Raw genomic sequence first — 12578 nt, forward strand, 5'->3', positions numbered from 1 at the left:
AAAAATGTAGAGTGACATGGGCTGATGTTCACTCTATGGTGCGAGACACGTAAAGCTTGTTATTTGACATTTTGTCTAAAGGGGCACTGGGCTGAAACAAAGTATGAAATGTGATAGCTAAATTTATTAGTTTTTTAGAATGCAGTGAGAAGTCAAGCAAAATGACCCCTTTTATTGGCTGACTAAAAAGATTACAATATGCAAGCTTTCAAGGAAAACTCGGACCCCTTCGTCAGGCAAGAATTCGTTTTTGGAATGCATTTACTAAAGACACACTATGTGACAATGCAACCTTCTATGGTTCCAAATACAAAAACTATTTTTTCGACATTGCAATATATCTGTAAAGTACACTTAGTTGGCAGTCCATCTGGTAAGGTGCTATATGACATAAAGCTTCTTATGTGTTATCAGGAGTTTCATCAGGAAATTAAAACATTTTACTTCAGGGGCTTTAGCAGGACCACACAGAATTGAAACAACATTTTTACAAGAGTCCCAAGTATTTTCTGTCTGATTCTTTGTTTTCTCTTTAGACTTCCTGGCTGTGGGACACCCGAGACTGTTGGTACAACTATCCATACCAGGTAGGAGCCCAGATACTTTTTACAACTTGCAGAGTTATTGATTCCTTTTCTGGTGTCGGTATATGATTTTTATATTTTTGTATTTGTGAGTCTAGTCTCTTTCAGCTAAGACTGCTTTAATAAATCAACTCATTTCTTGTACAGCACTCTTCACTCAGGAGAGTAGACTTGTTTAAGCTTCACTGTTGTGTTCTACTCCATTTATTCCCATTTTTTAATTTACTTCCACCTAACTAAAATAGATTGTAGTTGCCCGATTAGGAAAATTGAATCAAACATCCAATTTTTGTATTGCGACCCCTTAGCTTTTTACACATTTTTGTTATGTCACAGCCTTGTGCTATCCATCCATCCATTACCCAATCCACTATATCCTAACTACAGGGTCACAGGGGTCTGCTGGAGCCAATCCCAGCCAACACAGGGCACAAGGCAGGAAACAAACCCCGGGCAGGGCGCCAGCCCACCGCAGGGCGCGCATACACTCACACACACACACACCAATAAAGCACACCAAGCGACAATTTAGGATCACCAATGCAACTAACTTGCATGTCTTTGGACTGTTGGAGGAAACCAGAGTATCCGGAGGAAACCCACGCAGACACGTGCAGACTCCACGCAGGGAGGACCCGGGAAGCGAACCCCATGTCTCCTAACTAAGAGGCAGCAGTGCTACCCACTGCGCCACCGTGCCGCCCCAGCCTTGTGCTCAAATCCTTTAAATTCATTCTTCCATCATCAAGCAACACTTACTACCCCAATTGTAAATTTATTAAAAATAGGAAAGTGACACAAGTACTCCGACCCTTTACTTAGTACTTCATTGAAGCTCTGGTCTCAAAGTCTTCTTGGGTTTTGTTCTCCTCTGCTGATCCTTTCTCTGTTATAGAGCATTGAGCCATCAGTTATTTTCTATTTTTCTGTCAGTACTTTAGATCTGTTGTCACTTTGACATGAAAGAGTCTTTTGTAGTTAGATAAGGACTTGTGATGCCACTTTACAGCTCAAACCCACCAAGTTCACATCTGCCAGTCTAGTGGGCATTTATATGAGGGTGGCACATTCTCTCCATGTTCACATACGTGTGTCTTGAGTTCATTGATGACTTGTGGTAAACTGACCCAGAATTGATTCCTGCCATGTACAAGAATCTGTCAGTTTTGGCGACCTTATGACCATCAATTACAAGAAATGGGTGGTAAGAATGGGTGGATATCTTTGTATTGATTGTTTTTTTGCAAAAGTCATCATTTATTTATTCATTTGCCTTTCCACTAAAATCCATGCGATTCCTAGTTCCAGTAATGGTAGCAGTTCATTTGTCTGATAATTCATTTGATGATGCACGCGGCCTGCCCTTGTGCTTTTAATCACGGGACTGCGAAAGCAATGTGAGAAGAACAATGTGAAACCTCTCTTGTTTGCTTGCAGCCTCTGACGGCCGACCTGCATTATTATTACATCGTGGAGCTCTCCTTCTACTGGTCCTTGATGTTCTCCCAGTTCACTGACATCAAACGGAAGGTAAGACAACTCGACTCTTCAAGGATTTGCTTTCCAGATTTAGAAGTTCTAGAAGTGGCCTTTGGGGTCTGACTCATTGGAGTAGACTAAGGACAACAGAAAGGTGACGATAAATTACTTTGGTCATTTTGAAAATTGTAACTTTTATATAATGAAATGTGTTTATTGACCAATATTATATACTAGCTGTGTGTGGTTTTCAGGACAAAAAACAACCCTAAGACTCCCTAGCAGTTTTACTATATGGGTGAACTTGCAGAGGCATCAACTAACTGGGCCCAGGACAGGTGGTATCTGATCTGAGATGGAAGTGTAGTCGAGTGCAGCTGTGGCACAAACTGAGCGGGACAGTCTGGCACCGGTCTCAGGCAAACATACTGTATATTAGCTCGTTGTGTGAACGTACAACATGTGTGTACCACAAAGATGAGTTTGTCTGCTTCGATTGAATGAGAAGTGAGGTGCATGCAAGAGCCGAAAAAAGTTAAAAGTGCATGCATGTGCCATCTTCACTCGTATAAGCTTCTACATCTTTCATAGAACTCACATCAACTCCTGTGGTTGAGTGTGAGCAGAGCAGACTGCTCTCCACACACACATACACACGTCTTTCGTAGTGAGTAGTGAGGTGCATGAAAGCCCAAAAAAATGTGAAAGTGCCTTTATGCGCCATCTAGTGGCCTGCGGTTAAGCTGTGCACAAACACACACACACTCAGGTCCTTCATTTATATATGTTGTCAACCACCCCCAAGCAACTGACACAACAGACGCAGAGCCCAAGTCCAGCACACACCACGTTTATTAATGTTTTTCCCTCGTTTCCCAACACTCCAGCACAGTACCAACAAGCATCAAATACACAGTCCCTTTCTTCTTCTTGACTCTTCTCTTCTCTTCTTCCTCCAGTCCTCCCTCAGGCTTCGTCCTCCACCTCCCGACTCCCCGAATGGAGTGAGGCAGCCCCTTTCATAGAGCACCCGGAAGTGCTCCAAGTGTTCCACAATCTCCTTCCAGTTGCACTTTCAGGTGGGGTGGTAGCCCTGCAGAGGAGGGCTCAGCTGCTCCCCTTGCGCCCCCTGGCAGTGGCCAAGGGCCCCAGCAGTGTTGAGCTTCCATGATCCAAATCCGTGGCACCATAGCAAGCCAGGGGGACTGCCCTCTGACGTCCCGGGGTAGGTATTGCTCCGTGCAAGCTCCTTCCCCCAGTCCTTCCATTACAAAGGTACGAAGAATAACCGTCCGGGTAAAAGTCCCAGCTGTCCATCATACTGTCTAATTATCATATTTAAACTTAAGGAAAGAGCAGGATGCCAGCAGCTTGATTCTGAAGAACCAACAAGGATATTTCAGCACATAAAAAGTGGATCAGTACCCGCTGCTCTTCTTTGGTGCAAATGGAGAGTGGAGTGGCCATGTTATCTATCTATCTATCTATCTATCTATCTATCTATCTATCTATCTATCTATCTATCTATCTATCTATCTATCTATCTATCTATCTATCTAACCAAATGAACTATATAGTGCCTTTCATATCTATCTATCTATCTATCTATCTATCTATCTATCTATCTATCTATCTATCTATCTATCTAACTAACTATCTATCTATCTAACCAAATGAACTATATAGTGCCTTTCATATCTATCTATCTATCTATCTATCTATCTATCTATCTATCTATCTATCTATCTATCTATCTATCTATCTATCTAACCAAATGAACTATATAGTGCCTTTCATATCTATCTATCTATCTATCTATCTATCTATCTATCTATCTATCTATCTATCTATCTATCTATCTATCTAACCAAATGAACTATATAGTGCCTTTCATATCTATCTATCTATCTATCTATAATAATAAATTAACTATGCTGAACTAGCATCCTGTCCAGTGTTGGTTCCTGCTCTGTAGACAGTCTCCACCCTCCATAACCCTGAATTGAATGAAGCTGCTTTGAACGTGTTGTGTTGTGTTGTGTTGCGTTGTGATGAGCAAGGCTCAGTTCCAGCCTTGTGCCCAGTGCTGTTAGGATGATCACCCAGTGCTGCTCACCTCAGTAAAAGAAAAATCAGGTAAACAAAATAGATGGATGGATGTCTTATTTCTGTATATATGCTGATGATAGTAGTGTCAACTCTCAAGATGTAACAGGATTATTAGCATCCTGTTTATGCCTTTACTCTAATCATTATTGTACTTAACATTTGTATGTGATATTATTATCATTTTCTTATAACCCAAATTAGTACAAGAAGTACAGAAGGATGAGATGTGATTGATGGTATTCACATTGCAGTATTAGTGGCTATGACTCTTACTGTTCTTACTTTCATTTTCTTTCTAGCTGGTGGAGGGCTGGGCAGCAGGTTGTCGCAGTAGTTGGTCCTGCTCTGCTCCCTCACACCTCTAGAGGATGGGGTTTGAATCGCAGCCCTGCTCTCTGTCTGTGTGGAGTTTGCATGTTCTTCCTGTCCCCTGTATGTTGTTTTTTTTTTCTTTGCCGGCTCTCAAAGACCTGCAGGTTACGTTGACTGGTGACTTTAAACTGAGTCACTGTGGGAGTCCAAAGGACTCACATCCTGGCCAGAGTTGATTCCCGCTCTGCTCTTGTATTTTGGGAAAAGAAATTTATAAAAAATAAAAATGGATAAACCTGTTGAAAATTAACATAAAAATGGACAAAGAATTCCTTTCTATATTAGGAGTATTACTACACCGTATATTGTAGTAACATGTTTAGCTTGTGTGTGAGAGCGGGTGAGTGAGTGTGTGTGTCTTTGTGATGGACTGGTGTGCCCTCCAGGGTTGGCTCTTGAATTGCTCAGTGTTGCCAGGATAAGCTGTAGCCCCTGTGACCTTGTTTAAAAATAAGACCATTCTGAAAATGAATCCTTGAATAATTTAATAAATAAGTTTTGCTGTATTTTTAGTTATGCTTTATTTACAGTGTTTACATTTGAACAAATTCTTATTAGCTTTTTGTGATTATTAGTACCGTATGTTGTTGTTGTGTTTACGTACACAGATAAATTAAAGTTATTATTATCGGATTTATATTATGATTATTTCTAGTAACTGTTAAGATGGCACTGTGGGGTGCATTTCTAGAAGTGACCTTCAATTTTCTGCCTGCTATCTCTCCAGAAATCCTTCTGACAGGATTTCATCAGCACAATAGGAAGTCTTCATGCTTGTGGCGTCCTTTGAGACCTTGGTAGGCATTTACCACAAAAAAAAAATACATTTTTTAAAAATATCATCAAAAATTGCTCAAGTATAAATAAAAATGTTAAAAAAAAAAAGAATATCTGAATGCACTTTGTACTAAAATATTTATTTCAAGGGAGCTTGGAAGCTCAAAGTCCATTTACGATCCCTAGGCTTTCGATTTTCTTGACCATATGTGGTGCTCTTAAACTAAAACTTGGTTCATTAAAATCTTTTTAAAAATCTTTTTGTCTGCAATTATAATGGAATATTTATCTTCGAGTACATTTATCATGTGTAAATTTTAGGAGATTCTTACTTGCATGTTTCTGTCACAGAATTCTATTTCTTTCTGTCTGTCTATCTAGTGAAAGGTCGAGCAAAATGTCACATTTCATTGGCTAACTAACAAGATTACAATATGCAAGCTTATTATTGCTTATGGTTACATGCTTATGATTATGTCTTGCCTGAAGAAGGGACCTGAGTTGCCTCGAAAGCTTGCATATTGTAATCTTGTTAGTTAGCCAATGAAAGGTGTTTGTCATTTTGCTCGACTTCTCACTACATTCATAATGGCTAACACGGTACAACAGCCCAGTATTACTGTCAGTCTATCTAAAAGAGGAGGGCAGACTCCATCGCTGCTGCAGGACCCCTGGATGTGTTACGTTGCATCCATCACACAAGTTGCTGGCTCTCAGAAACTCGTCTTCTGATCCCGTTGTGGCTTTGGGTCTGCCAGCAGAGGCGTAGCTAGGGCTTTCAGAGCCCAGGTACAACTGAAGATTTCGCGCCCCCTCCTATTTGCCAAAATGCAATGGAGAAGGGAAAGAAAATTTTAAAAAATGCATTTTAAATAATAGTATTTTAAGAAAAAAATTTCATATTTTTTATTTTAAATAGTTTTAAATTTTTAAATATTTAAATTTTTTAAAGCACTTTTATGCAAATATTTTCAAGGTTTCACAAAATTTGTAAAGATAGAACGAAGTAAAATAATTAAGACAACAATGGTTATAAATATTATTCAAATATAACACTGCAAAAACATTACATTGGATATAATAATATAATAAAAATAATAAATAAAATAAAATCTAAAATATCGTTAAAAAATTAAATATAGATATATATCTTCTTTCTTGAGAACTCATGGTTGTTAAATAAACTCAATAAAGTTTGTAATTTTGCAGCATCTTTTCTTACAAAAATCAAGAATATTTCTATAATAATTAAAAATGTATATATTACTTATCCCTTGAATTATGTTGTCAGAAACATTGAAAAAAATATATGCCACTATGAAAGAATGCATGAGATCCTGATTATTTTATTGTAATTAAGAAGTCAAATGTTTGTACGTGTTTGTATAATTTAGTAAATAAAAAGTCTCCGAAAATGATAAGGCCGCCACGTGTTCTTTAAAATCTAAATCTGTCATTAGTTTTTTTAAGAAAAAATTGTTTTCCGCATTTAAAAATGATTTTTAAAAACTTATATAGCAAATTATAAAGGAAAATAATGATATTTTGGAACCTCGGTTTGTGAGCATGATTCGTTCCGGAAACGTGCTCGCAGTCCAAAGCACTCGTATATCAAAGTGAATTTCCTCATAAGAAATAATGGAAACTCAGATGATTCATTCCACAACCCAAAACTATTCATATAAAAATGAATAATACAAAATATAAATTAAAAATACATAAAACAAATTAACCTGCACTTTACCTTTACAAAGAATCATGGCTGGTGTGAGTGAGTTTCTAAACTCTTGTGGGATTCCACCCAACGGGACAACACACGGAAGAGCGTCCCAAAGCAATCGCAGTCTCCCATCACTGTAGTAGTTCACCGTATAAGCGCATCCCAAAAGATCGCAGACATGCTATAAGCGCCTGCTGTCGATGGGTGATACAAGGAACATTATAAAGATCCTACTACGATAAATAACCGCGCTGTTGCTGTTTCAAGCTGAATAAAACTGGTGTTATTAAAGTACTGAAACTCAGCTTCGTGTTTTGGGGGGCAAGACGGGGACTCGCACTTCACAGCACACACACACACACACACAGTCACAATGCTGTAGTAAACAGTATACGCTCATACGGATGTTGACTATATGAGTGAGGCTCACAGAGTCTCAGATGGAGAATAGGAGACGATTGCCCTCAAGAGAAGAGAGAGAGAGAGACACGTGCAGGAGCGAGCGAGATAAGGAGAGACACGCGCTGGAGTGAGAGAGATAAGGAGAGAGCGCGCACCGGAGCGAGAGAGATAAGGAGATGGAGAGACGCGTGTGAGAGCGAGAGAGATAAGGTGAAGGAGAGAGACCTGCAAAGAGATGAGAGAGAGAGATGTGAGCGAGAGAGATAAGGAGATGGAGACGCGCGTGAGAGAGAGAGAAGAACCATCAGCTCAGTTGTGATCACATAACGCTCAGCAGACAAAGTGTATCCATACTACTCGTATTGCAAGACATCTCTCGTTTATCAAGTCAAAAATTATTAAAGAATTTAGCTCGTCTTGCAAAACACTCGTAAACCAAGTTATTCGTAAACTGAGGTTCCACTGTATATTTATTAAAACTGCATTACTTACAATTTATACGTACGAAAACATGATGAAGAAACGTTTAGACTTTTGCAGCCATCTACTAGAATACTTCACCACAGCCCAATCAATTTTCTATCAAACACATAAACACAAATCACTTGGCACACAGAATTGACGTTTGCAACAACTTAGACAATGATACACTAATGCCTCGTGTCAGTCGTGCGACCTGTTTAATAACGTCAAAAATGTTTCTTGGTGGGAGTCAAGCATGTTATAGTAGTGGAAGGGATAAATTATTGTCTGTTGGGTATATAGAACTAATATGTGCTTCGAAATCAGAATGAGACAAAAAACAAAGGAAAAAGATATCCTCATACTGATGGAGTGATGCGCTGAGTATGTAAATGTTTTTTATTTACTTTTTAGTGCATTTAAGAATGGAAAACATTTCATTCTAAAATTTCGTAACATCGATTTGGCGCCCCCTGGATGCTGCGCCCGGGAACAGATGTCCCCCCTTGCCCCCCAGGCTACGCCACTGTCTGCCAGACCTGCTCCTCTCAGAGTTTCTTTTTGATGGTGTGTGTGAACGTGTGCTCACTGACTCCTTGGCTTTCTTTGCAATTTCTCTAAAGCAGTGGTTCTTAAACATTTTTTTTTTCCTGAAGGAAGTCTGTCTTTTTTGTGTCTTCGAGACCCAGGATCAGTGCCAACAGCAAACCTCAGAGAATTTCCACCAACATTTACCAAGCTCTTTTAGGGTGGCATCCTCCATGGGGGAATCGCCATTGGAACAAAGCAGTGGTGTTGGCTTCAATTGTCCATGGTGACCCATCACAAGGCTCTCCTCCAGTGTTGTGCACGTTCACACCTCACAAGAACTCGCTCAAAGTTCAGTTCACACAGATTAAAATGAATAAACTCATGTTCATAGTTCACCACTTCAATTTTCAACGAGTTCATGTTTAGTTCATTTTGTATTTTTTAAGGAGTGAGAATAAATGACCCCGAGTTTACTCTTTTCCAATTTTACATGCCTTATTTTAGGCTATTACAGTGTTCTTGAATAAAATACAATAATTATGAAGACTTTTTTTTTCTTTAAAAACACTTTACTGAGATATACCCAGCAACAAACACATATAACTATATGTGCTAATATCCTCCCAGACAAAAAAGAAATTAAAAAGTATACATATAAATTACCACTCTATTTCCAACTGTGTGACACAAATGGTGACTGTGAACTAACTTAATACACTGCCGGTCAAATCACATTGCCAAAGTTTGTGTCATATATTTCATGTCCAACGTGGAAAAATATAAAATGGCCTCGTGAAGAACAACGTTTTCCTAAAAAAGAAAGCGGAGCTTCACTGCTTGCCTCTTTGGTTTTACGTTATTTTTTCTGGATACAAATAAATGGCAAAAAATTTGTACGAAATAAATATTTGTAAAAATCCACTATTTGTGCTTATCTGAATACTGTACTTCCACCGCAACATTACAAGGTAAGGCAAAATGTTTAATGTGGCCCTAAACCAGATCCAGAATATCACATAAAACTGAACTCGCTCACATTCAAGTTCTTCACTTGAAAATATGTTACGTTAAGTTCATCGTTCTTAGAAAAATGAGCTTGTTCAATGAACGCACTCTTTAGATCTAGTTTATGCAATGACACTGGACTCCTCAAACCATACATAACCCTTTCCTATTCAGTACTATTATAGATCTCAAATTCAAACAAGCCCTGTGCTCTAAAGGAAACTCTTACAGTTTGAAGGGTTATAATTCTCTTCTCCACTGTTAATTGCCATTTTCTTGCCATTATTATAGATAGATAGATAGATAGATAGATAGATAGATAGATAGATAGATAGATAGATAGATAGATAGATAGATAGATAGTGTGGACACCAAGAGGCATTCAACTCCATGAACACCTGACACAACAAACACTAGGATACAAGTTCAGCACGATACACATTTATTCTGCCGTGGGAAACACTTATTGATCATTTCCCACATGTACAGCACAGTATAATCACAATAAGCACAAGCAGTCTCTTGTGCGCTCTCTCTCTCTTGTTTCTCTTGTTTGCCTCCACTCCTCCTCTCTCATGCTTTGTCCTCCTCCTCCCAACTCTAGTCCCTGAATGGAGTGAGGTGGCCCCTTTTATAGAGCACCCGGAACTGCTCCACTTATTCCACAATCTCCTTCCGGCAGCACTTCCGGGTGTGGCTGCAGCCATGCAGAGGAGGACTTAGCTCTTCTCCATGCCACAGGCCTCAGCAGGGTTAAGATTCCATGCTTCAAACCCGTGGCACCTTAGCAAGCCAAGGGGGCTGCCCTCTGTCGTTCCATAAGAGGTCCTTCCCTTATGAAGGTGTCCCAGCTCTCTGTTACAATAGATACTCTAGATTGGTAGATAGATAATTATGTGAGGCACTATATAGCAGATAGATAGATAGATAGATAGATAGATAGATAGATAGATAGATAGATAGATAGATAGATAGATAGATATGAAAGGCACCATATAATAGAGAGATAGATAGATAGATAGATAGATAGATAGATAGATAGATAGATAGATAGATAGATAGATAGATAGAAAGGCACTTTATAGATAGATAGATAGATAGATAGATAGATAGATAGATAGATAGATAGATAGATAGATAGATATGAAAGGCACTTTATAATAGATAGATAGATAGATAGATAGATAGATAGATAGATAGATAGATAGGATTATCCATCCATCCATTATCCAACCTGCTATATCCCAACTACAGGGTCACAGGGTCTGCTGGAGCCAATCCCAGCCAACACAGGGCAAAAGGCAGGAAACAAACCCCGGGCAGGGCGCCAGCCCACTGCAGATAGGATTATTAGTTTGTAAAATAAATGAATAAATAAATCAATAAATACTCTTGTATGAAAATACTAGTTAAATAGATGGAACTGTATTTGTCCCCAAGGGGACATTTGGCTTTTAAATAAATAAATAGGTAGATAAGTAAGTAAATAAATAAACACACACACTTTGGGCTAAACACACACTGGAATGACTATAAAGCAAGAAAATTCAAAAGAAAGAAATCTTCCAACTTGGCAGTCTCAGTCCCAATGAGGCATTATGCAGACATATTGCCGTTGCTATTAAGTGTTTCTTGACTCACCTCTGCTCAATAATTCTTTGGCTGACAGTCGTCAGTGTTGGTGGGTCAGACAGAGGATGCCTTTTTATCTGGTTTATGAACATCAGTGCAGCCTGTTGTCTTGTATCTGTAGTGGACTGTCTGCCATTTTGTTAAGTTTAGGGTTCATTTTTATTGTCTGTTTTTTCCCCCTTTTTTGTTTAGGATTTTTTAATTATGTTTATGCATCACATTGCCACAGTCTCGCTGATGACCTTCTCCTACGTGAACAACATGGTCCGGGTGGGAACTCTGGTTATGTGCCTTCATGATGCAGCGGACATTCTTCTGGAGGTACAGTAGGCCATCACGGTTGTCTTGTTCCCTGCATGTGTGATTTATTAAATGTATGTCACTTCCTGTGACAAATCATTGACTTTTTGGTACTTACTGTAGCCATTCTACTTTGTGTTGTTTGCTAATTAAACAGTGAAGTAAACCTACTAGGGCTTCTAAACATGTAGATGATGGAGCCATGTTTGGTCTAGGCCAAACTTGCACCCCATAAGATTTGGTTAGATTAACTGGGCACTATAAGCGTGAGCTACCATGTTCTAGACTAGCAGCCCATCTAACCCTGGTTCTTGTCATCACCCAATGCTGTTGAATTGGACTTTTGTTCTCATCAACCTGTGTTTGAATAAGTGATTTGGCCAAGTAAATGAGTGAACATCAACAATGGACTGGAGCCCCTTCCAGGGATGCCATTTGGCTTACTCCCGATGCTGCAGGAATAGGATCTATCTTCCAGCACCCTTTGTTCTTCTGCACTTCACAGAAATATTTTGAGTTAAGGACCAGAAGATAAAACTTAAGTCTGGAGGCATGCCATCCTTAACTCTGGAAATCAAGCCGGTCTTCTTGTGTGTGTGTGTATACAGTATATATAAGGGAGGATCAAAAAGTAAAGGCAACCTACCCTTTAATAATGGTACCCACGATTAGATGAACATAACAGTTCTATCCCTTCTCCACACAGTCTCCCCATAGGTTGATGCACTTCTTGTATCGTTGCACTAACTTCTTCATTCCTTGGGAGAAGAAGCTTTTCAGCTGCTCCCGAGTCCATGTCTGTACCTCTTCCTTAACTTCATCATCGGAGATGAACCTGCGAGTTTTTTAAGTGGGCTGAAGATGTGAAGATGTCTCATAGCACTAGATCAGGGCTGTAAGGGGGATGTGGAAGATGTTCAAACTGCAGCTGTTCCATTGCCTGCACTGTTACAGCTACTCACATGTGGACATACATTATCATGGAGCAGTAAGGCTGTTTTTGACAGTTTCCCTCTTCTTTTGCTGCGATTTGCAGGTTTCAGTTTTTCTCTAAGCATAGCACAGCACGTTATATGTTGACATTGTTCAATAATGGTTACAATCCAGCATCAGACATCCATTTTCATCTGATTTTAGTTTCAACGGGACTAATGACAGAATGCTGCACTGTGCATGCTCAGGCTACCCATAAGCCACCATGAATG

At 39.3% G+C, this 12578-nt stretch overlaps 1 protein-coding gene across 2 annotated transcripts in view; it reads left to right on the forward strand.

Annotated features, from left to right (window-relative positions):
• cers6 (ceramide synthase 6) overlaps window positions 1–12578 on the forward strand; it is a 184978-nt gene that overhangs the window by 145993 nt on the left and 26407 nt on the right. For both annotated transcript variants that reach the window (XM_039757541.1, XM_039757542.1), the window contains exons 5-7: window positions 537–587; window positions 2022–2114; window positions 11266–11394. In XM_039757541.1, coding sequence (XP_039613475.1) covers window positions 537–587; window positions 2022–2114; window positions 11266–11394 — 273 coding nt within the window. The remainder of the gene's footprint in view (window positions 1–536; window positions 588–2021; window positions 2115–11265; window positions 11395–12578) is intronic.

Source organism: Polypterus senegalus, chromosome 6 (genome assembly GCF_016835505.1).
Source record: "Polypterus senegalus isolate Bchr_013 chromosome 6, ASM1683550v1, whole genome shotgun sequence".
In the NCBI taxonomy this organism is placed as follows: Eukaryota; Metazoa; Chordata; class Cladistia; order Polypteriformes; family Polypteridae; genus Polypterus; species Polypterus senegalus.